Source organism: Centropristis striata, chromosome 16 (assembly GCF_030273125.1).
Source record: "Centropristis striata isolate RG_2023a ecotype Rhode Island chromosome 16, C.striata_1.0, whole genome shotgun sequence".
Classification (NCBI taxonomy): Eukaryota; Metazoa; Chordata; class Actinopteri; order Perciformes; family Serranidae; genus Centropristis; species Centropristis striata.
Window position 1 is genome coordinate 14,941,188 of NC_081532.1, and position 25,885 is coordinate 14,967,072.

A 25,885-nucleotide genomic window follows, 5' to 3' on the forward strand; every position below is an offset into this window, starting at 1 on the left:
CGTTCAAGAGCCACCGGAAATACTAAGGAAAAAAGTAATTTGGGAGCAAAATAACAACCAAGCAAGCACTAAAAAGATTGTTTTTTCTAACCCACATATAAACCGGTTTAATCTCACAGTTTATTTTGATTTTATTGTATTCGCAGTTAAGTTAAGCAATTATGTATTGATATTTTCACTATTACTTCAGTCTGCAGCGTTTAGGGACATGGAGGCGGAAGTTCACGGTGAGCAAGTGAATGTAACGTATGATGTAGGTAGTTCCTGTGCGTTCACCGCCCTCATTTAAAACTGGAGGCGTGTAGTTATCAAACAGTGTTGCCCAGTTTGTATTTTGTTGCTCCCGAAGAAAAAACAAGTTCACAGATTTTAATGTCGGCATTATTTTAACGGCAAATCATAGTGAAATGTCAGTGCATAACTTTGTAAATGTATTCAACACTTTATTTTCTCTATATTCATGCTTCATACACTGATAATGTCTTACTGACATGAGGTAATTTGTGCGATATTTCTTTCAATCGTATTTGCTATCACTAAGACATAATATACAAGAAAAAAGGCAGAAGCAGCAGACTTTTTCTCTCTGCTAAACTGTGACTCACTGCTGCTCCCTGTTGGCAACTTTCCTCTTTGCAAGTCATGTAAGAGGCTCCCCTACAGACCACCAACACTGACACACACATGCTCACATTGGATATAATCTCAGTAACTAGTCTAATTTAGAAAGCATCCATAATACAATTATTACATTAAATTGTAGGCCATGGAGGAGTCAGACATCTGTAGTTTAACTTCAAAGAAAACCATTAAAAACTTTTTTGGATAGCTCTTTCATCTGTCAGTGACAATATGTGGCATTTGATCATAAAGAATTAAAACATTTGACCAAATCTCATTTTATATCCTTATACGGTGATATATACTTTGTGTAATATGATAGATCAGGATTGGTGAGAACATTTACGGGTTTATTTTGTGACAACAGCTAGCTACTACACAGGATACCAGAGAGCACATAAAATATGCTAAGTATGAGCAAATATCAAAATAAAAAAGTCTTTAGTTAAACTTATTCAGCTGAACTTCTTCAGTTAAAAAAAATAGGTTTATTTCAATGTATCTATTCATACAAGTGTTGAAACTCAAGCGTGTTGTCTGCCTTCATTAAAAGGCTTTTCAAAGTTTTACTCTTATAGTTTGTGACATTATGTAACCTTTCTATTGTTTTCTCACAATCTGAATCACACCTTGCATGGGAGAGTCCCTGCCTTTCCCATCACTCCATTACAGTACAGCTGGAATCTGTAGCACTCTGCACTGTAATCAGCTGCAGATTAAAGCGCAGCTGTTATTAAACCTGGGCACACATCAATTTGCTGTTCCTGATACAGTGCCATACAACAATTACTTCTTTTTTCTTGTTCCAACATGCTGTTTTCCTTTCTGATTGGACTAAGCCAAGACACATTTTAAATAGGAGTCCTTTCTCTAGATTAAAGTTAATTAAAGATATTTTCTTCGCTATCGCTTAACCAAGTAATTGTGGTGAAGACTGACAGGTAGAATGACTGAGGTAAACTTTTGAAATTTTTTTTTTCTTTAAACACAGATTATTGTACGTTATAGGACTAAAATGCTTTATAGAGATACCTTTTTAGCCAGTTTCACCACAAGAGAGAGCATTAAAATACAAAGTTTTCTTAACTTTCTGGAGTCTGTTTGGAAACTACAACAAATTGTAGTTTTTGGTGACTAATGCCCCTTGAAGTACTTTTAATCTCCTTCAAGACAAGATATACACAGTATGTTTGTGTACATTGTTGCCAGGCAGGGCAAACATTTCTGACAGCAGCGAACTGGAGAGTCAGATCCACGTTCAATTCTCATGGGAGTGGGCTGGGTTGAAGGGGATCTGGGTGGTGTGGAATTCAGGGGAGGTCCTCCCTGATAGGATTAAATGAATCATGGGATTGTTGTCGAGGTGAGGCGGAGGGATGGAATGGGTGTTTGGTCTGTTGAGGAGGAGAGAGCCTTAGCTTTAAGGCTGAGAGAGGCGTTTTGAAAGACCTGAGCACCAGATGGAAAACTGCACGGACTGTGTTGGTAACACTGTTGTTTCAGGTTAGAATTACAGAAGAGGTTAACACTTCCTCATACAAAAGGTCACCTTAGATAATCATGAGCATCTGTATTCTCTGCTCCCAAAACACCAACAGCTAAACAAAGACTGGTAAAGATAACCAACATTTATTTCAGTTTCAAAATACAGGAAGTCCACATTTGGCACTGTATATTATTCAGGGATCTGCATTAAGATGGGCTAATAATGTCATATAAACAAAGGCAGGCAAAACATCAGCACAGGAAGTTATCCACTTCACTATCTAAGATGACAGGATATGAAGAGCTAAAGATGTTGTTAGAATACAAATACAGCCACTTCCTGACCCTGAACAGATTTACTGAAGAGAAAATGTCTCGTACCCTGTAGCTGTAATACCCTGTAACACACACGTACTCTGTGTTTTGGTGCCATATTGTATATATTTATCACACAACATGACAGATCAGGGGTGTTATTTCATGACATATAGGCAAGTGTTTTCAGGCTACAACTGAAACTCACAAACTTTGGACTTGCATTCATGTATTCGAATGTTCTCAGGTAACTAAATGTGGTAAAAAATGAAGGGTGTGTCAGAGCATTTTACCAGCTCACAATTATTATTTTCATTTACCTCTGCACTGCTCTTTTTCCTTCTCATCGAGACATTAGATCCTAGACATTAGCGCTGACACTGATGCATGTTAAAGCCAGGTCTGAGCAGGGCCTAAGATGCCTCATCACAGTGTAAAGGAGGGTTTTAAGGGGATATAAAGAGAGCAGTGTAGTTAAAAAACCACACAGTAGATCCTGTGTTTCTGATCGTGTTGCTGGGGGAATTAAAGGAAAGAGAGCTTGAAGTCTTTTATGGATCCATTTGGGAAGAAAGTACATTTCATGGACATGTAAAAAAGCAGAATATGCTTAGACAAAGATTTCAGACTATAACTGTATGAATGTACTTATCCATGTAGATCACACGAAGCATCTCTTAATTCTCTATGATAAATGATTTCTGCTTTGAATTCAATACAGTGTTTTCTCTCAATCCATAAAATACCAGTTGAAGATCTTTACTACAGTGAAACATCAAAAGAAACAATTGGTATATTGTTTTTTTTTATGGGGCATTCTGTGGGGTTGGCGTTGTGGGGGCTGGTGTAGGTCTGGTGTTGAGGTACTCCAGAACAAAAACCTGCAGGATCTTGTTGAGGTTCTGAATGGTGGAGCGATCCAGGTTCTGCTCGTTGTCCTCAAATGTGTGCCACACGGAGGGGAAGGGGGAGGGGATCAGGTGGAGGACGCGTACACCTGACAGAGAGGCACAGGATGAGGATTGCCAAACAGCTACATAATGTATGTTATCATGTTTGTGATAGTTGGTGTGTTTACCTCTGCTAAGGAATGGTATATGATCATCTTCTATGTGGCCAACACGATGATTGGGCCAGAAATACTGCACGCTGTTAGGATGATCTGCAAGCTGGTTCATGGAGTGTAAACGCTTTTCTGAGGATATGAAAAGGAAGTAAGGTCAGTTTAAAGAAAAAAAATCCTTTATTATAAATTAATAAATTAAGAATTAAAGAATTAGCTAATTTCCTTCATCAGGACTGTGAGGGTTGATCAAGTATGACACTGCTGGCAACAGAAGCAAACACACGCCACAATTTTCATCGGATTTTGATCCAGCTAAAATAAGATAAGATAAGATAAGATAAGATGCTCTTAACCCCCACTAGAAGGAAAGAACTTTTATTTACCCCTTTTAAAAAAAAAAATGTATCTACTTTGTATTTTATTTTATTTTATTTTATTTTTATTTTCTGTCTTTGTTTTTGTTTTGTTTTTCCAAACATATTTATGTCTGGGTATATTAATATATATAAGTACAATTTTGTTTCTTAAAGTAACCCCCTTTATCTGTTTTTTTCATACTGAGATATATTAGTTAATATAATTTAAATGGCATTTATATGTGATTGTGTACCTGTAAATGTGTATAGTGGATGTGTGACTGTTATGTTTTATGTTCAAAATTAGAAAATTAATAAAGACAGTTTAAAAAAAAGATAGGATAGGATAAGATAAGACAACAGAGAATATTTCCAGTGTTACAGCAACAAAGTGTACAGCAAAAAAGAAAGAAGCATCAATAAAATAACAACGAATAGAAAAAAGCAATATTAACAAGTTATATCAAAAGTACTAACACTTTAAGCAAGCTGTTGGTAAATCCTGAGTGGTGCATTGAAGGGAGTGACATCACCTTTTTTAAACAAAGCCCGACTAAAAAAATTATTAAAGCAAAGATAAAAACACCAATAGAGAAACTGTCGTGTTTTCTATTCTAATAGTATGTTAATGTAGCACAAAGAAGCTGATTGTGAAAATGGACTTTTAGATTTGATATTTACGGATTTTTAAGCTCTATTAGCAAAGTAAGCTAAAATAGAAGCTTGTGATCCTACGCCTTTACTAACCAGTCAAGTTGCAGTTTACATCCATGTCTGTTCAGATTCATATGGCCAAGACAATAGAGGACACTTTATAGATACATGTTCTCCCATAAAGTTGGTTGTGGTTTGATTTTCATTGTGATATGTTTTAAAGAGATTTATTCATAACGTTTTGAGAAATATACACTTCTTGACTTATCAGTTATTGACTTATCCGTCAATAATAAATCACATTGTCACAATTCTTTCATGGAAAGAGGTAAACAATATTTTATTCCAACTTTATGGGCGACTGTGTAGATCCAAAAATTGGATGTCAGAAGCCAGTGAGTTTGTGTGAAGTTTTGTCGTAATTTGCATAGGAATTCTTGAGTTATGGCTAAAAACATGTTATGTGAGGTTACAGTGATCTTGACTCTTGAATCTTTGACCATCAAACTGTAACCAGCTCGTCAAGTGGACGTTTGTGCTAAATTTGAGGAAACTCCCTCAAGACATTCCTGAGATATCCCAATCAAGATATTGGGACAACCAGTAAACACAAGGGATCTGACCACGGCTGTCCAGTTTGGAGGCATAAAAACATATACACAACAAGCAGTACTGAACGGGCCCTCGCAGTACACGCGTGTCGGGGCATGCTGCCGTCGGGGTGTCTGCGTTACAGGGGCCAGTCTATACCACCCCTATGAATTTCATTGCCTTAAGTGTTATAGTGTGGCCACGGTACCAAATATGAAATTAGACTGCCACCACAGTGTCACCTAGGGGCCGATCAATAAAACCTTAAAGGGTTATCCTCAGGAGGGCATTGACAATAATTTTACCAAGTTTTGTATAATGATGCACAAACTATCCCTTTAATCCTCAAACAGTGTCTGAAGGAGGACTCTTAACTGATATGTATAAGTTAGAAGAGGCAGGTAGCAATGGTGGAAAGTAACTATGTACATTTACTCAAGTACTGGACTTAAAGTACAATTTTGAGGTACTTTTATGTAGCTTTATACTTCTACTCCACTACATTTTGAGGCAAATATTGTACTTTTTACTCCTCTACATTTAGCTGACAGCTTTAATTACTTTTCAGGTCAAGATTTAAAATGACAAACATGATACATTTAAAAGGATTACCCATTTTTATAAATTAAACCACTTAAAAGTTTATTAGGTAGTTAAAATGAGCGGAGTGGAGTCATTTCACAGTGTGGTATTAGTACTTTTACTGAAGTAAAGGATCTGAATACTTCTTCCACCACTGTCCTTTCTTTACTAATTTATAATTTTTATTTTTAAATTTAAATTTTTTTTTTATTTTTTACATTTTTATTTATTTTTATTTTTTTTTGCAATGCGCATGCACGGCCCCGCTGCGCAATGTGGTTATGGATATGAGCTTTGGCTAAAAATAATGCACAATACTCTGAATACTTCTTCCACCACTGTCCTTTTACTTCTTTTCTTTTCATTTTAAAATTGTTTTAATTTAATTTAATTTTTTTATTGATTTATTTTTTCATTATTTTTGTAATTTTCAATTTTATTTTTTTTATTTTTTTACATTTTTAATTTAAAAAAAAAAAAATAAAATTTTTTTAATTATTTTTTTTTCTGCGCTTTCAGTGCGCAGTAGCGCACTGGGGCTGCGCATGCGCAGTAGCGTAACGAAAAAAAATAAAATAAAAAAATAAAAAGTTTAAAAAAAATAAAAAAAAATAAAAAAATTCTAATAAATTAAAAAAAAAAATAATGACAAAAATACATAAATAAAAAAATAAAAAAAAATAAAAAAAGTAAAGAAGTAAAATGGACAGTGGTGGAAGAAGTATTCAGATCCTTTACTTCAGTAAAAGTAATAATACCACACTGTGAAATGACTAAACTCCGCTCATTTTAACTACCTAATCAACTTTTAAGTGGTTTAATTTATAAAAATGGGTAATCATTTTAAATGTATCATGTTTGTCATTTTAAATCTTGACCTGAAAAGTAATTAAAGCTGTCAGCTAAATGTAGAGGAATAAAAAGTACAATATTTGCCTCAAAATGTAGTGGAGTAGAAGTATAAAGTTACATAAAATGTACATAAAAGTACCTCAAAATTTAAGTCCAGTACTTGAGTAAATGTACATAGTTGCTTTCCACCATTGCTACCTGCCTCTTCTAACTTATACATATCAGTTAAGAGTCCTCCTTCAGACACTGTATGAGGATTAAAGGGATAGTTTGTGCATTATTATACAAAACTTGTTGTTTTGTTGTTATTTAATAACTTGAGTATTCTTTGGGTTATCAAAATTCTTTTAATAACTTTTTGTCATGAGGGTCCATAGATGCTGTGTGCAAAGTTTGGTGCAAAACGATGAAATTGCCTCGGAGGAGTTCGAAAAAGTAGGTTTGCGACATTTCGCGAATTTGAATGTTCGATGAAGTATGTGGGAGTTATTAGCCAAAACGCACTTTCCTTTATTATAGCGCCGCCTAGTGGTGAAAATTCAGGATGACAATAGATTATAAAATTTTTCGCCTGGTGTGACTTATATTTAAAGTTTCATGAGTTTTGGGGTATGTTCAGGCAGTGAATCATTTGGAACAAAGAATAAAAATAAAGAATCATTTGAAATACAATAGGGACCTCGCAGGTCGTTGCCTGCTCGGGCCCTAAAAAATATGTAATCTCCTCAGTGCAGTCATAACAGCACATGACTTGCAAAGAAGTAAACAAACGACACAAATATGCAATAATTGATTTACCATCGGTATCTGTACGATGATGACTGATTCTGTAGTCATTTCATTTTACTTAATATATTTGATAAAATGTATTAAATATAAATGCATCCTTGATTTTGAGGTAGTTGTTTAACTAACTTTAATATAAAAATGTTTGAGATAGAATCTACTTATTTTGATCACATTAAATATAATCTTTATGTGTTTGTAATTCTAAATCAAGAACATTTTGAATTAATCCAACACAATAGAATTAGTCTGTTTTTAATTGACAGGCACTTCCTGTTAAGTTGTTATTAACTCACCTTGAAACTTAGTTAGATTTAATTAATAATATTGCGTGCAATCTGTTGTTTATCTTAATGTTTATCTTTTTTTACAGTGTACAGTGACTCATGTTGTTTTTGGCACACCTTCACCCAAGTAATGAGACACACGTAGTCTTTACAAAGATAATAAAAGATCTGGTTATTCACCAATGTTCTGCAGTCTGGACAGCCAGTGCGTTGTGCCGGGGAACTGGTTGCCGAAGCGTGGGGTGGGACCCCCGATCAGGTCCAACAACACAAACAGATCCTGGAGGAGAAGAAACAGAGATAGTGAGAAACTCTCTACACATCCTGAAGATAAACTCCTGACAGGAAGCCGTTACTTTGAGGTGTGATGGTGCAACACACTGATGTCACTGCTCCATGTGCACGCTATCTCTGCAGGAAACACAAATCACACCTGACTGTCTGTTCTTTAAGATACTGTCTGCTTTATCTCCGTCTGTCCAAACAGGAATGTCTACATTTATAGATAGTGTCTCTTTACAGAAACACATACCAATTAACGTGACATCTTGTTATCATATATATGAAAGATGTATGATATTGAGACACCCAAGCCTCCCAGATGATAAATTGGGTGGTTTTGATTTTAGATTTCTTCAAAATAAAACTATTTCAGACATGCACCTCCTTTGTTAAGGTGCCTGTGTGTGAAAGAGGAGATCAGGGGTAAGCAGATGAAACTGATGCGGCCTAACAAAGAGGTGATCTTTAGTGTGATTGAGAGCTTATGTTAATCTCAGGTGGTTTGGGCAGAAAAAAGAGTGATTAGAAATCTGTTGTGTACCATGCCGTGGAGTTGGTTGGTGTCTGTGGCTCCGGCGGGGTGTGGGGTCGTCTCCATCTTCTGGGCCAGGTGGCGAGAGCCATAGAGGGAGTCCGTGGCAGTCCACTGGAAAAGAGCCTCCTCTCCATCAAAGAAGAGCAACTGCAGGGTCAAGTCAGGGCTGGAGGTCTGCATTGGAGGTAAAAAGATGACACGTCAAGGCATTTCTAGAGTTGTGCTGCCCCCTAGTGGTTATCAAATTAAATTGCCTGCTGTTTTCTCAGGTAGTTTGATGTAGAATGTTCCTTTTTGAAAATATTCTTCTGTAATGGTACATTTACAATTTCTTTGATGTAATGCATCAGTTCCAATACTGATAAGCATCACATGACAATTCTACTCCTTAAAGAATTTTCACTAGCATTTATTTCTGCACTAATGGCTCTTATTGCACTTTACCTTGATTGTTCCCCTTTTTTCCTATAACTCGCTTTGGATAAAAGCATCTGCTAAATGACTAGATGTAAATGATAAGATGTTCACCTCAATGCCTCCTAAAGTATTTGCATTCAATGTGATTCCTATTCCCCTGTGACCTTTGTGACAGACAGCTGAGTCTGATAAACACGTCCCCTGGCTGATCTCAGCCTGTCTCAGGCCTTGTCACTGTCCATCCAAACGACAGGGGTCTGAGCTCGCCTGTGAAACAGGAAAAGGGCAGAGGAGTGAGCTGCTTGAATACTAAGTGTTTTTCTTATGACTCCACTTGTTTGTGGAGCTATTAAATATTGTAATCTTTGTGTCCGTTCACTAATAGCTATAGATTTTGTGGTTAAAATGTTGTTGTTGCCAATGTTCATTTTAAGTGTTCATTTATAAACATTCATTTTTTTTTGAAAGAGACCTAACATGAAAGAATATTTTGATATAGAGAATATACTTAGAGATTGAGGCCAGGAGCCAAAGAGGCAAAATTAATTTTTTTTTACCACATTCTTATTGTGAACAAATCACTGTCACCAACTGTTAATTGATCCTCCTAACAATTGTTTTGTGTGTAGGTGAAGCCTGATTTAAAATATTAATATATACCATACATATATGCCATACAGCTTCAGTGTTGTCTGTAATAAATATATCAGTGAGCCACACTGTTGCACTGTGTGACAAGAAAGATAATTTGCATTCGCATCAGCACCGTAGTTTATTTTACAGTCAATCGCACAGCGGTGTGTATTAATCCACAGCTCAAAATAGTCCCCAACAAATACACTACTTATTCTGGTTTGAGCACAATTTGCTTAAAACAGTTCCCAGCTGTTTTAGGACATTACAGTTTTAAAAAAACCCAACAACTATATATTTGTAGCCTTTTCTTAGAATCTTAAGCTAAGAATTTACTGTGAGACAGACTAGGTTGAGATGCTTTTACTTACTATTTTACATCACTGTATATGCAAATGTATATTTATTGTAATTGTGCATATACATTTACGACATATTTCCATTCAGTTCATTCATTTTGCAGTGATTATTGTCTGCAAATACATCTTGTTATATTATATGTTAATATGTTATAGTTCACTCTATAATTGGCTTCTGCACTTTTTTATGTTTTATATTATATTTTTATTTTCTAAAGTATTGTTAGAGGGAGCCTAAGATCCAAGATTTTCCTAGCCAACAACTGCTTCTCTTATAATTGTTGTGCATATGATAATAAATTGAAGAAACTCTATACTTATGTTAAACCAGTTCCCGCACTGCCTGCAACATGTTTGGCCTTGTTTTTCCTCGAGCTTACTGCCATTGGTGTTGTTATTGTTGTAAGACTTGCCTGTGATTCATGACCATAACTCAAGTCAGCGCTGGCCACAACCACACGCTCTAATACACACCCTGAAATGGCCTGAGTAAGAGGCTATATCTACACATAGAGTCACACACAGACAAATAGACCAGTAACGTATAATATACCCTTTCACTTATTGTATGTTGCAGCTTTAAGTCACATGCTAGGCCACCACCTTCTGAGCTTTCAGTTCTTCATCCAGGGCCCGAGCCAGCTCCAACATCATGGCACAGGGAACGGCAGAATCAGTGGCGCCTTGGAACTCCCTGCCGTGCCACTGTGGTGGGTAGTACTTGGAGTCGTAGTGACAGGCCAGGACCAGGCGGCGCTTGGCTGATGAGTTGAGGGTGGCGACTAGATTAGTGAAGGGCAGGGCGCCGTAGGGCGTCTGTGACATAAATTTATCCTCTGTCACCTCCCAGCCTGCTCCGAGGCCAGCCAGGGTTGTTTTGATGTGCTGAAAACAGACACAAACATTACTTGTTGGTTATGAGAATTTAGTCTGTATCTCACATTATCACCATCTTGCGAACTAGCAATTAAACTTGTAAATAAATAAATTTATTATTTCCCATTTTTTCAGAAATAAAACCCCATTTTATGCTAACTTCCTGAATTGATTGTATTTCCTTGAGTCACCGATTTACTTAAGTATTAACACCGAGTCAGATTCGAGTCACATATCCGATGACTTTGGACTCAACTCTAACACAAATGACTCATGACTTTACTGGATTTGAGTCTCTTGAATTTCAACTGAACTAGGATATTATTAGTCTGTTGATCATGTCATTTAACTGGGTGAATAGCGCATTATTACTTGTTTGGGACTTAAAACTTGGGACTTAGGACTTGGTACTTGACATAGCCAGAGCCCAATGTAATGCATTCAAATTGCTTGTTTTGCCCAACTAGCAGTCTAAAACTGAACTCACAATGACATAAAACATTGTATTTAAGAAGCTAGAGGCAGCATGTTTTTGTCATTTATGCCTCATATGGAAACTCACTGTGGATGCTTGCTTTTCCTCCTAATTTGGTTTCACTTTAACGTCTCAGACAACTAACACAAATGACTCATGACTTTACTGGATTTGAGTCTTTTGAATTTCAACTGAACTAGGATATTATTAGTCTGTTGATCATGTCATTTAACTGGGTGAATAGCGCATTATTACTTGTTTGGGACTTAAAACTTGGGACTTAGGACTTGGTGCTTGACTTGAGACTTGATTTGGAATTTGAGTCCAAAGACTTACTTAAGACACTTATTTGAGAGTTGCAAAACAACTGCTTGGTCCTACCCCTGGTTTTACTACTATAACATCATATTGGAGCATAAAGGTAAAGGACTCCTTCACAAGTTTTAACCAGTGATATATAATTTGCTTAAGTGTGTGGCATTAAACTTGTGAAAAGAAATCTTCTTTGATTTAAACCATAAACTGTATACATAAACTTGTTGCTTCCCAACTTCTCAGAAATAAAACACCATTTTATGATAACTTCCTGAATTGGTTGTATTAACTTGAGTCACATGACTTGGGACAGAGTCAGATTCAAGTCACATATCAGATGACTTTGGATTTGTCTTGAGAAAAAATTTTGAAAAAAACAACTTGACTTGAATTTTAACTCCAATGACTTGTGACTTTACTTGGATTTAAGTATTTTTACTTGAAGCTGAACTAGGATATTATTACTCTGTTGATAAAATGACATTAAATTGGATGAATAGCACATTATGACTTATTTGGGACATAAAACTTAGAGTTTGGGACTTGGGTATTTGACTTGAGACTTGATCTGGAACTTGAGTCCAAAGACTTTACACTTACTTGAGAGTTGCAAAAGAACTGCTTGGTCTTACCCCTGGCTTTTACTACTATAACAACATATTGGAGCATAAAGGTAAAGGACTCCTTCACAAGTTTAAACCAGTGATATATAATTAGCTGAAGTGTGTGGCAATTAAACTTGTAAAAATAAATCTTCTTTGATTTAAACCATAAACTGTATAAATAAACCCAAATTTTCAGGAATAATACACCATTTTATGATAACTTCCTGAATTGGTTGTATTTTATTGAGTCACATGGGTTGAAACCGAGTCAGATTCAACCCTAACTCTTTGGACTTGGCTTAAGAAAAAAAAGACTTGACTTGGACTTTAATACCAATGACTCGTGACTTTACTTAGAATTGGGTCTTTTGACAAAAAGGAAAGGATATTAGGATATTATTACTCTGTTGATATTATGGCAATTAATTGGGTGAAAAGCGCATTATGACCTGTTTAGGAATTAAAGCTTGAGTTCCAAGTCGAATCGCAAGTCAAGAACCAAGTCCTAAACTTTGAGTTTTAAGTCCTAAACAAGTCATTATGAAAGCCTTTGCACTCAAGTCCCAGGTCAAGTACCAAGTCCTAAACTTTGAGTGCAAAGAATTTAAACTTACTTTAGTCTTGCAAAACAATGACTCCTACCTCAGGTTTTAATATTATAACAACATATTGGAGCTTAAAAGATGGAGGACTCACTCACAAGAGTAAACCTTTGTGATATTACTTGCTTTTCCTAAGGTAAAGGTAGGGATTTCAACATTTTTCTTTCCATTTACTGCTACGTGCGTAATATGTGTTTCTGTAAATGAAACAAGCTATGTTATGTTATCCTGCAAATAAACTCACCTCCTGCACGGCGAGGCTGCCTGCAGAGCCTGGGTACCTGGTAACCAGCAGCGGCCTCAGGTCCCTCTGCCACATCTGCTCCAGGTCAGTGTGAGACAGAGCCGTAGTGATCTCATCTCGTGTTAGAGTTAGAGCCCTGTGATGCAGCTGTACGGAGCCAGAGCAAATAAACAAGGTAATACAAAATGAATGAGAAAAACCATTGGGTTTAAATTATATTTAGGAAGTCTGTTCAGAAATGTCAGATCATTGTGACCTGCAGTGTTGTGCATGGAACATAGAATGTTATAAAGCAAGAGTGTCTGCCACAGCACAGTTTCCGGTCAACGACTTCTTAGAATAAGAATGGGGAAGTCCTTCGATGATGCATTTCAATTGAGCAACAGTGTGGATAACACAAAGCATACAGAAACATTGATTTTAGTGTGTCACATAACTGATAACCCTGGAAAACACTCACTAGCTCTGCCTACAGTGGAATCTGTTGGATTTCAGTATTCAAAGCAACTATTTGATCTTTAAGTAAGGTTGTATCAAACACTGCGTGATATGAGCTGTGAAACTCACTCTAACGCCTCCTCAGAGAGAGACTATGGGCCAATTAGAGCAGTGTGAATAGACACTGATTGAATGTTCAAATACACACAAGGGCTACTTTAGAAAAGCAGGGATCTATTGGATCAAGGGGCAGAGATGTGAAGTGAGCTTGTTACGTACTGGTATTTTATCTTGTTATAAAAAATAAGGGGTGATTGTGAAACAAATAAATCAACCACATTGTGTAATTTAAGGACACGATATTTGGATTCAGTTTTCAAGCTCAATGAATGCTAAATTACAGCCATAGGTTAAAAAAACATATTGATTCTTCAATCCCATGGCTGTTTTTTTTTCATTTGGTCTCAAAGTTCACCTGCGCAGCACTGTGGTTGTCCTGGTAACAAACTGAACCGAGAGGACGGACAGAAGGGGAAGAGCAAATGGTGAATATCAGAGCACAGTTGAAGCCTGTTTGTGTCTTCTGCACTGCTCCACCCTCTCTATAATAGGCCCTCTGGGTAGGCCTTAATTGGCAATGTGATAAATTAGGGTCATCAAATCCATACTGACACTTATTTTTATAATCAATCATTTTGTTGACTCATTTTATGATCAATCATTTGGTCTTTAAAATGTTAGAAATAGTGAAAAATCACATCATATAGAGCCAAAGCTTAATGTGATACATTCAGATTGCGTGTTTTGCCCAACAGTCTAAAAATGAACTCACAATGACATAAAAATGCAAAACATCTAATTTGAAAAGCTAGAAGCAGCACATGTTTGGCATTTTAGCTTGATATGCGAAGCAAGTCTTCAGATTTTTTTGGGAAATCATGGTGGATTCTTGTTTTTCCTCTTAATTGGCTTCACTTTAACGACTCAGACAATAGCATTGTGTACATTCCTTAACTCTGTCTATTATAACTGAAGCAAACATCCACTTAACAAAACCTGTTCACAGTATGATTTATGCCAATACAGACTGACTGTAATTACAATCGTTTGGTCTTTAAAATGTCAGAAATAGTGAAAATCCTTATCAGACATAGCCAGAGCCCAATGTGATGCATTCAAATTGCTTGTTTTGCCCAACTAGCAGTCTAAAACTGAACTCACAATGACATAAAACATTTTATTTAAGAAGCGAGAGGCAGCATGTTTTTGTCATTTATGCCTCACTGTGAATGATTGCTTTTCCTCCTAATTTGGCTTCACTTTAACATCTCAGACATTGTGCATATTCCTTAAGTCTGCCTGTTACAATTGAAGCATAAACATCCACTGAACAAAAACCTGGTCGGGCCCATATGGACTGAGCGTAATTAGAATCGTTGGGTCTTTAAAATGTTAGAAATAGTGAATAATCACAGCACATAGAGCCAGAGGTTAATGTGATGCATTCATATTGTTTGTTTGGCCCAACTAACAGCCTAAAACTGAACTAACAGTGACATAAAACAGCAAAACATCTTATTTAAGAGGCGACAACCAGCATGTTTTTGGCATTTTAGCCTGATATGTAATTCAGATTTCAGGTTTTCACAGCGGACGCTTGTTTTTCCTCCTAATTGGTTCACTTTAACGTCTCAGACAATAGCATCGTGCACATTCCTTAACTCTGTCTATTACAATTGAAGCATAAACATCCACTTAACAGAAACCTGTTCACAGCGTGACTTGCACCCATATGCACTGACTGTAATTACAGAGTGGCATATATTGCAACATGTGTAATTATGTGGTCACACTGACTGAACATAGTCATCCACAAAGCTAGGGCTCACTGAGTTCAGAGAGGGTTAAAAGGGGGTCCACTTAAGGTCTATAAATACCAAGACCTGCAATTGGAGGATCAATGACGATGACTGTGCTGCCATAGCAACTAGGCAAAGAGGAGAGGAGAAGAAGAACATAAATGAGGTTCTTGAATGGCCAGGCATGCCCAGGTGCATCTCAGGAGAATTACACAAGAGTGAAACAGAGGGATTGAAACAGAGGGTGGTTGGAATATCATGAATAGTATTATCATTGCTATACACATTTTGTATATCAAAACTGTATACCTTTATATATTTCCATTTCTCATAATATATAGTCTAAGTATGGGGAGATTACCATTTTAAAGGGTAACACATGCACATACAGACTCAATATAAATTGAAATTGCAGTCTTTCATAAAATTCAAGCATTTCCCTTACACAACATTTAAAAATATTGGGTCCAGATGCTTTTAAGTTATAAAAAAAGTAAACAAGATATTGAGAGTTAATTAATAATTGCAAGCATTTGTCAAAAGTAGCCCATATGACGATTAAATTGTAAAATTCAACATAAGGTAGGTTTTTCAAATGGCTTCACTTTTAGGGACGTTTTCCTGGACTTCTAAAGATACAGTTATGACAGCTGGTCATATGTAGGATATATAAGACAACTAAATGTTTTTTTTTTTTTTTTAAATCCTCTGAATATATTTACCTTTTCTTGCGTCCATGGGATTCCTTCGGTGCAGTGGATGAATGTCAGCCAGATGGCCACAGTGTAAAATAAACGCATTTTAGATGGACTGTGGCTCCGCTCAGCCATCGTTGTTGTCGCTCCTCTCCACATTCCTGTCTCTCCCCTGTGAAAGCTTACAGATCATGTGAAAAGCAGGAGGGAGGACCCGAGGCTCTCTAAACCTCAGCGCGTCACAATACTGCTATGTGTGTGTGTGTGTGTGTGTGTGTGTGTGTGTGTGTGTGTTTCATCCAGTCCCAGAAACATGAGTAAGACACAGTGACCCCATAGTTTTGGTTTGATAATTGCAAGTTTTCAACAACAGACCAACACATTTACAGCAAACTCACAGCTTGGAGATCACAAGACAGTCCAACTCCATTACAGTATGTCTTATAATCACTGGTCGATGTTTAAACCGTATCTTTATATATAAAAACAAACAAAACAAAAGAAAAGAAAGGAAACAAAAAGTATAAATATACTTTTTGTTTCCTTTCTTTTGTTTTGTTTGTTTTGTTTTTAGGATATTTTGAAGATATCACACTTTGTGTAGTAGCCTACATACAATCTTAATGGAGAACAATAACCCCTTTCCTTCGCAATTAAAAAAAATGAAGCGTTAATAGCATCATTTAGCCTATTTTTTATTTTTATTGTGTGAAAGTTGACCGCAATTATAAGAAAACAACAACTATGAGTAATATATCTTAAGATATTCTTGGAGATATCACACTTTGTGCGGTACATAAAGTCTTAATTGAGTACAATAACCAATTTTTCCCCACATTTACAAAAAATCGAAGCGTAGCCTTAATAGCATAATTTATTTTTATTTTGGAAAAGTTAGACAGGCGCTAGGTACGTCACCGGCCACGTGGTCTCATTCTCACGTGGTCAACCCGGAAGTTTGTGCCGTGCGTTTCATTCATGTCAACATGTTACACAGTTAGCGAGCTAGTTCAGAATAGTAGCGTCTTTCTTGATACATTTTGTGTCTCTACGTGTTTTGGTGCTGCCGGCAGCAGCCATGGCTGAAGAGGTGCGCTGCTTAAAGGCACAGCTAGAGGAGAAAGAGAAAGAGATTGCTGCTCTGAAGAATAAAGTGGCACAACTGGAAAAGGTACGAAAGTCTTATTGAATGTTATTATTGAAAGAAAATTCTGTTACGTTCCGATGGAAATGTGCATTTATTATGTCTTCACATTATTTGCCAGTTAGGGTTTAGCATTTATAGCGGTTTACATCTTTGTAGCCTAGTACATAAAGTTAGCAAACATTGTTTATAGCTACTTTATTATTATGTTTTAACGTTGTTTAGAGCCTACCATGAAACATCGACAGGTATCTTACTACTATCTTAAAAAAACCCAACCTTTTAAAATAAGTTGAGATAAGATAAGGACTTTATTTATCCCGGAGGAAATTCTTGCTCCAGGTTGCTCCAAAAGTACATTAAAATACACTAAATTCAGAATAACACAATTAGATAAATGAATGATAAAAGTATGAATAACAAAAATATATTAGTATTAACAAAAATCATTGATCATAAAAAGCAATATTGCAAAATCACACTTGGAGAAATAAAAAGTAATATTGCACATGGAGAAGTAAACATCAGTTTTGCTTCCTACAGATTATTTGTAGTTGAGGAGCGATTCAATATTAAAGTACAGTAAGAAATAATCCCTGAAAAATAACAAAGAGCCAACACATACATACAGCTGTTGTAGCTCCTGACAACAAACATAAGTAGGCATCAGTGCATATGCTTAATGAGACTGGTATGTCTACTCTACATGACATCAATTGCCTTTACAAAGTGTTGTTTGTATTGTAATAACTATTCTGAACTTCATAATTCTTGCGTGTGACAAATATTGCCCATTAAAACAGTAATTGAAAAAAAATGGTATGAAACTACTATGAACTAACCAGTTATAACCAATGAAAACTTAAATGGAACGAGCATCCAACTCTGGAAACTAAACGAAACTGCAAAAATAAAAACTAATGAAAAACGGAAAACTATAATAACTCTGAATCACGTAATATCCATGTGAATGTCACGTCAACATTTCATAAAAAGTGCAGCATTGAATGCAAAAATTATTAATTTTTTCCCAGAATGCAGTGCTGTATTCATAAATTCAGATGGGTTTGGTTTGAACTAACAAATAAATCATCAGCAAATGTGTGAAATGTCACATCACAAAGGGAATAACAGGCAATTTTAAAAGGTCCTAAATAACTCTGTATGTTTCAAAAGAGAGTGCACACTTGACTCATTAAATCTTAAAATGCTGAATAGAATATAAATAGGCATTCAACACTTTAAGCCACTTAAATCCCCTGCAATCAACAGCTTTTCCCAAATACTGCCTTATGTCAGACATATGGGCTGCAGACGAATGTAAAGAGAGATAAATGTAGCTCATTATATTATAGAGGCCGGCTGTTGAGGGCTGCGATGCCACATGGCTCAAAGCTCCTGTTTAAACTTGTTTCTTATATCTTGTGTTATAATTCCTCCCCGGTGTGATATCAGAGCCAGGCCTCAGTGCTGGAGCTGCATGACAAAGTGACACCCCTCAGCCCCCTGAGAGCCAAACCAGCCCTCAGCAATGAGGACATCATGCGGTACAGCAGACAGCTTCTTCTGCCCCAGCTGGGTGTTCAAGGTACGAACGGCGACAGAAAGTGTTATGGTGATATATAGTAGAGCCCGACTGATATGGGATTTTTTAAAAACTGATGCCGATACTGATTTTAGAGGGGGGAAATTCATCGATAACTGATATGGTGGCAGATATAATCATTTTTTGAGCTTGAATGAAAATAGACCTTTTAACAATTTTTCACCACTCTGCAAATGTACCCAGAGGGTTATTTTCTCTAACATACAACGTTATTAAATAATATAATATTATTATACATTATGCAAATAATGTATTCTATTGTCAGCCAATTATATAAATGATAACCGAGCAAAAAAGGAATAAATAGGAATAAAATAAATAGCTAAATAAACATCATTCACACTGCACTCGGTTATGCACAAACCTTAACACATTCTGGCATGATTTCTCTGACATCATGACAAAACTCCTAGGACTACATCTCCCATTAGATCCTCAAACCTGCTTATTAGGAGAGACTACAAATATTGATGCATGATTAAGAAAAGCTCCAAAGAGGTTCCTCTCACTGGCCTTGTGCGTTGCAAAGAAGTGCATCGCCATCACATGGAAATCTGGCTCCCAACTTTCTATAGGAAGATGGGTTTCAGAAATGAATAGCTGTGTTCCACTTGAAAAAATTACATATACACTCAGGAATGACTATAATACTTGAGATGTGGCAGCCCTATTTAGCATATATGGACACATCGCCAGCTTCTATAGTGGACGGGTTGTAGTTTTTGCATTCTCTTTGTTGTCAGTGCTTACTGTTGTCTTCCTTGGCTTTCGACCGTGTTTTTATTTTTTAATTTTTAATTAATTGATTGATTAATTAATTTTATATCATTATTAATATTATTTTCAATATTTATTAATTTTATTTATCTATTTATTTTTTCTCCTCCTCTCTTTTTCCAGTTTGTGGGTGGGTTGGGAAAGGGGTTTCAAGTTGTGTGTTTGTGTTTTCATGTATATCTTGTTGAATTGAAAACTGAAAAATAGAATATTCTAAAAAAAAAAAAAACTTAATTCCTGTTCAGTTTCAGTCAAATGCTGACAAAAAAAGAAGAAAAAAAATATTGATAACTCCATTTCTAAATCATGCCAAACAACATTTTCTGCATTATATATTGTGTAAAAAAAGTTAGGCACATATCAGACAGCATATACACTGGTATATGTACATGACTTTGGTAGGCCAATATCGGCTAATAATATCTGTTAACTGATATATCTGTCGGGCTCTAATATACAGTACAGGAAGCATTCTGCCAAGTGACATTAATGACCTCACACAAGTCTTGATTCTCCACAGGTCAGCTCAACTTATCCAAGACCTCAGTGCTGATTGTGGGCTGTGGAGGACTGGGCTGCCCCCTGGCACAGTATCTTGCAGCAGCAGGCATCGGTAGGTAATCTGGTTGATTAATGTTCTGCGTGACTTTGTGCCAAACAAATCATTAACCTTTAAATAAATGTGCTGTATGGGTGTGAGTAATTGTTGAGCTGTCAGCGGGGGTTGTCTTTTCCTTTAGGCAGGGTCTAAAATTGGCAATCTGGCTCACCCCCCAGTGGCTGGTAAATGAAACAAACGTGCCTGCAGGGGAGAGGTTTGCAGCCAAAAGAAATATATCACACTACCTATTTCAGTGCTGTTTAATGATTAAAATCAGGCACACTTGGAAAAGAGAGTATATTCACAACTTTTAAATAATAAATAATATACCTGTTGCCTCAGGTGAAGTTCTAACCACAGTTTGGCTTTATATCTAATTAGAAAACCAGGAAGAAAAGCAGATACAGAACTGAGAAAAGGCAACACAAAAAGTGCCAAGTCTGCTAAAGGAACACATTGTTACATTTTTAGCCTAGTTTTAAAGTTTTATGTTCATGGTGAGTTGCTGCTTTCCAGATTTAACATTTATTGCAGAGCTTTTATGGCTGACTTTTTGGTCTGCAGGGCGCCTGGGCCTGCTGGATTATGATGACGTGGAGCTCAGTAACCTGCACAGACAGGTGCTTCATGGGGAGGAGAACCAGAACCAAGCAAAGGCTCTTTCTGCTGCCAGTGCAGTTAAAAGGTACTTATAGAGACATGTATCCCTGCACAACACTGCACAAACATACATGAAACAGAGAAGTTAGTATTTTGATATTATTAGTAAATGTTCTCTCACTATGATAACTGGTGTGTTTCTATGTGTTCTGTGAACATTTGGCGGCAGTATAATGCACACTGGCGCTTTCCAGTCTCGCCACAGGTTATATTTGGTTGTGTATTTCTCCCCAGTCTGCAAATATTGTGTAAACATGTTATTTTAGAGACAGCTGTTTTTGGTGCCTTTCTCCCTCACAGTGGGCCTACTGTGGTTAGCACACACATTGTATAGCTATGGCCACATAGGGGCGCCATTTCTCTGACTAACAAATGTCCTGCATAATGGGTTGGTGCAGTGTCACATACACCCTCTTACTTTCATTGTTAATTGTACATTAATGATCATTTACTACATGCATAATACAATTCATCTTGAGTATTGTATGTTTTTAGGATAATTTAATTGTTTAATAGTTGAGACGGACAGTAAAGTTAAGTGGAAGAGAGACGAGCAGGGGTAGACATGTGACTTAAGTCTCATGTCAGATTCAAGACTCGCATTAAAAACAAACCACAAATATGTCCCTAATATTTCCTTAAAGATCGTTTGATAAAGATGCTAATTATGGAGGACCAAACCAGACTCCTTTGGAAATTCACTGATCATTTTTAATGTGACTTTTCGTCTGCAGGTTGAACTCAACAGTACAGTGTATCCCCTACCACCTGCAGCTCTCGCCAGAGAACGCCTTGCAACTCATTCAACAGTATCCTGCTGCAAAGCCTTCAGCTTACATCTGTTACACAGACCTGCTGGTTCTTGTGTCCAGTGGTGGAAAAAGTATTCAGATCCCTTACCAAAGTAAAAGTGCTAATTCCACACTGTGAAATTACTCCACTACAAGTAAAAGTCCTGCATTCAAAACTTACTTAAAGTTATCAGCATCAAAATGTATTTCGATTATCAAAAGTAAAAGTTCTCATTATGCAGAATGGCCCCACTATTTATTCTAAATATATTATTAGATTATTTGTTTTGATGCATTTATGTAAGCAGAATTTTAGTTTTGTAAAAAATTACCAAATGAATAAACTGTTATGAGATTTAATTAGAAAAAATGTGTAATCACTTTAAATTGATCATGTTTTTATGTTTATGTTTATGTCTAAACTGTCAGCTAAATGTAGTGGAGTAAAAGATACAATATTTGACTCGAAAATGTAGTGTAGTAGAAGTATAAAGTTACATGAAATGTACTAAAGTAAAGTACTTGAGTAAATGTACTTAGTTACATTCCACCACTGCTTGTGTCTTATGCTGTTTTTACACAAACACAAAGTTTTTTATATCTTTTTCCATGTTTGAATTGACTTTATATTGAGCTGACATCATCTCAGGCTTATCTAGGCTTATTAATAGTATTTTAGATGTTTTGTTGGGAAATTTTTGCATGTGATTAACAGATAATATGATCTGTTTGTGATGACACCTTGACTTTGCTGACCTCATATATGACATTGTGGCTGACTGTTCAGACAATGTCCCCACTCGTTATCTGGTGAATGACGCCTGTGTGCTCAGTGGCAAGCCTCTGGTGTCAGCAAGTGCCCTGAGAATGGAGGGACAGGTAAGGTGGAATCAGTTCCTCTACATTTATAATTTTACTATACCAGCGTCGATGCATTCTCGCTGTGTGTGTGTGTGTGTGTGTGTGTGTGTGTGTGTGCAGCTGACAGTATATAACTACCGTGGAGGCCCCTGCTACAGATGTCTTTATCCAGTCCCCCCACCTGCAGAGACAGTGACCAACTGTTCTGATGGAGGGGTGTTAGGAGTGGGTGAGTCTTGTCCTCGTACTTGCCCAGGAGGAGCCATAAACTTTGTACAGAGTGCAGTCTGTGTAAATGATAGCCGTTAGTAAAACTTTCCACCTTTCTTTAAGTTCCAGGGATAATGGGCTGCTTCCAGGCTTTGGAAGTCATCAAGATTGCCTCTGGACAGGGCTGTATCCTTTGGTTTTCCATTCTGCACTCCCACATTTACATACAGTACCTTCCTTGGACATTTTGTTGCTTTACATCAGAATTTTCTGCCTAGTCATGTGAATGAATCAACAAAGAAGTGCTGATAAGGCTTTCATTGTAGCATAGTTAGGGATATGAAGGGTGTTTTGTGCCCGTGTGATAAAATATGGCAAAAACAAACTTCTGACTCTTGGGCTCTCAGCTCTTTGAAGCTGTTGTGGTTAAAGAGTTCTCATGCTAAAATTGAGTTTTACATCAGAGGATAGACTTGCCCTATCCTGCCCTCTGGGTTGCATTGTGATACTCGTGTTAACACCTGGCCTTTTATGCGTCAGCCAGGTAAGTGCTACACTGTTTTCCTACCAAATCGCCTGAATGTTGCTATGGTGCTCATACACAAATGGGAGACACACCAGTCGAATCTCTGAATCGAGAAGATACTTTTCTCACAAAGTAGCTTTTTCCTTGACCCGCCGTGCCAGCTTCCTGTGGCCAGCAACTGGTGATGTTTGACGCTCACGATACCAGATTCAGGTCCATCAAGTTGCGGCCAAAGCAGGCCGGCTGTGCGGTGTGCGGAGAGAACCCCAGTGTGACCCAGCTGGTGGACTACGAGGCTTTTTGTGGGTCTGCTGCCACTGATAAGGTCGGTAATAAGAGATGGAACTGTCGTATGATGTCCTGCACATTTTCAGAGATTTTTAAGCCATAAGAAGTGGTTTTTACATCAAGTGGAGTTTGCCATTTAATAAGACACAGTATCATTATTCTGTAATCATAGGAAAAATCTCTTATTGCCTGTTTTTCCATGTGTTTCAGTGCCGCAAACTCAACCTCCTTTCCAGAGATCAGAGGATCACAGTGCAGGTAGGGAATATATAGTCCAGAACAGTTGGCCATTGCGTGACTCCCTGCGTTTAGTGCTGTTTATTGTATGATTACTCACAATTTTCTCAGTTTTCATGCGCATTCATAAACTGATTATATCTCAGCACTGACCCAGCCCCAAATGGGAAATGACTTAAAATGTGCCTGTAGATTTTCTATGGGAAAGAATAACATATTCTATTTGGCAGTGGGAGCAGTGGTAGTGGATTGCATCTGTTTTCTGGAGAATTGGTGCTTTTCAAACCCGCTGAGTCATTAGGGCCGCAGAGATTGGGATCATGATTGATTGGGCTGTAATCGAGATTGTGCAAGGAGCTCCAGTTAGAAAGCAGTTTTGTTTCCTGTGATTTACAGAAAAGCAGTTAAAAGTGTTCATATTACTCCACGAATGCAACATTTCAACATGTGCTGCAAGTTTGGTTTACCCGTTTAACTATAGATACAAATCAACCTTTTATCCTAAAGATAAAGCCATGCCTCTCTCTTAATTATAAAGTTTCTGTGCATTAATGACTGTTTTAATGTAATTCCAGGATTATAAATCGATACTGGACAACGCAGAGCCTCATCTCTTGTTGGATGTGCGCCCTCTTGTGGAGGTGGATATATGCCACTTACCCTTCTCTCTCAGTATCCTTTTCATTGATAGAGGTACAAAATTACTCTCCCATTTCCCATTTCCGTGTGATTATTCTCCTTATAGCGTTGCCAGACATTCCCCTCTCAAGTTTAGAGGAAAGAAAGAGCGACCATATTCAATTACTTCAGGAGAGAATCGGCCAATTGAAGCAGCAGATGGAAGGTGACTGCCGGCCTCCAGGTAACATGTCAAAACACTGTTTTTTAGGGTCCGTACATGTTGTTTGAAATGAACAGGCACGTAGAGCCACTCGTGCATATTCACAGTCCACTGTGTGGTCTCATACTACAGGGCTGCAGGCTTATTTTGGACCGCAAGTAACAGGTTGTAATGGAGTTGCTAGGTGACCCCTTTTCCAAAACAAGTACGGTCAACCTGAGCAGCTGGTCTGCTTTAGAGAAATTAATATTCAAAATGTTATTTTGGTGATGTTCTGGGTATGCACTGTGTTGAGCTTTCTTTGTCAATGAGCTAAATTTAGCCTTTTAGTGTAACATTTAATACAGTCATTTTACTTTTCTTACAGTGTTTATCATGTAAAGTAACTGAGGTTGAGTGTTTAGAAGTTAATTAATGATTTGAACTGACACATATTAAGTCTTTAAATAAATCAATCTTTCTTTCTGCTGATTCCTCCAGTGTATGTGATCTGTAAGCTGGGTAACGACTCTCAGAAGGCTGTGCAGGTTATGGAGAAGATGAGTGGATCAGAAGTGGACGGTATCACAGTGAAAGACATCAGTGGGGGACTCATGGCGTGGGCGAGGAGAATAGACCTCACATTCCCACAGTATTAATCCATTTAAAATGCCTTTTTTTGTGAATAAACTTTGCATTCTGTTTTGTCATTGTTGCTTTTTTTTCCTTACTTGCATGTGAGATGAACATCAAATTGACTTTAATGCCATTACTGAATAGCAAAATGGCACTTACCAAATGCAACAATGGACCAGTTCCTAAAATGTGTTGTGTAATCTTCTGTGTAGATCAGTTCATCGAAAACATGAGCTGGCAGTTAGATAACACGTACGCATCCTTGCAAAATCAAGTCCCTCTTCCTGTTTTTTTCTTTCAATTCTTAGACTTGCTTAAAGTTAATTGAACAGATGGCTTCCTCATTTTTTGGAAATTAAACCTGAACTTTCCACATCAGGGTCCTTAAAGGGACAGATTAATCCAAAATACCCATTTCCCCCTCTTATCTGTACTGTTATGTATCAAGGTAAGTGAAAGTAACATAATCCACAGACTTTGTTGTGAGCAGTTGCATACAGGAACTATAGTTACTACTCATTTTATGTGCCATATAGTCCCATGCATATCTAGATTTAAAAACAGCACTACAGGTAATTTATGCATTTTTGAGCAAACTGTCCCTTTAAGTGGACACAATGCCCCACTTACCATTACTCATTTTTCTTATTTATTAAAGTATGCAGTAAAATCAATCCATTCCTCATTTTGCTGAGGACACATATGAACCCCTTCATGCCCCACTGAGGACTTTGGAGACCAGTGTGTTTTAAACTGATCCGGGTCGTGTAGAATAAAGTTTTTTCTTGGCATGGCCAA

At 37.1% G+C, this 25,885-nt stretch overlaps 2 protein-coding genes across 3 annotated transcripts; one reads left to right on the forward strand and one right to left on the reverse strand.

Moving 5' to 3' along the window:
• Positions 1–2,234: 2,234 nt before the first annotated feature.
• Positions 2,235–16,122, reverse strand: qpct (glutaminyl-peptide cyclotransferase). Its single transcript, XM_059353735.1, has 7 exons — positions 15,958–16,122; positions 12,939–13,085; positions 10,425–10,706; positions 8,419–8,586; positions 7,776–7,875; positions 3,500–3,616; positions 2,235–3,418 (listed from the first exon to the last, which is right to left on the reverse strand). Exons 1-7 carry the CDS (start codon positions 16,087–16,089, stop codon positions 3,228–3,230), a joined length of 1,137 nt encoding a protein of 378 aa, XP_059209718.1. The 5' UTR covers positions 16,090–16,122; the 3' UTR covers positions 2,235–3,227.
• Positions 16,123–16,888: 766 nt separating this feature from the next.
• mocs3 (molybdenum cofactor synthesis 3) lies at positions 16,889–25,155 on the forward strand. Of its 2 annotated transcripts, none has more exons than XR_009395873.1 (13): positions 16,889–17,101; positions 18,530–18,662; positions 19,978–20,070; positions 20,623–20,743; positions 21,453–21,527; positions 22,271–22,388; positions 22,491–22,599; positions 22,704–22,766; positions 23,268–23,431; positions 23,605–23,652; positions 24,207–24,272; positions 24,377–24,493; positions 24,953–25,085. XR_009395873.1 is itself a non-coding variant. In XM_059353545.1 (13 exons), exons 1-13 carry the CDS (start codon positions 17,009–17,011, stop codon positions 25,108–25,110), a joined length of 1,380 nt encoding a protein of 459 aa, XP_059209528.1. In that variant the 5' UTR covers positions 16,889–17,008; the 3' UTR covers positions 25,111–25,155. The 2 variants fall into 2 exon arrangements, 1 of the variants encoding a protein (XP_059209528.1); XM_059353545.1 differs by having other exon boundaries at positions 24,207–24,303; positions 24,386–24,493; positions 24,953–25,155.
• The last annotated feature ends 730 nt before the right edge of the window (positions 25,156–25,885 follow it).

Excerpts from the sequence above, each read along its gene's own strand:
- qpct (XM_059353735.1), bottom strand. The coding sequence starts at position 16,089 with ATGTGGAGAGGAGCGACAACAACGATGGCTGAGCGGAGCCACAGTCCA. Across the intron at positions 10,707-12,938 it reads GCAGCCTCGCCGTGCAGGAG|CACATCAAAACAACCCTGGC; the intron begins GTGAGTTTATTT and ends GTCTGTTTTCAG. Across the intron at positions 8,587-10,424 it reads AAGAACTGAAAGCTCAGAAG|ACCTCCAGCCCTGACTTGAC; the intron begins GTGGTGGCCTAG and ends CCTCCAATGCAG.
- mocs3 (XM_059353545.1), top strand. The coding sequence starts at position 17,009 with ATGGCTGAAGAGGTGCGCTGCTTAAAGGCACAGCTAGAGGAGAAAGAG. Across the intron at positions 22,600-22,703 it reads TGGAGGGGTGTTAGGAGTGG|TTCCAGGGATAATGGGCTGC; the intron begins GTGAGTCTTGTC and ends CCTTTCTTTAAG. Across the intron at positions 22,767-23,267 it reads GATTGCCTCTGGACAGGGCT|CTTCCTGTGGCCAGCAACTG; the intron begins GTATCCTTTGGT and ends CCGCCGTGCCAG.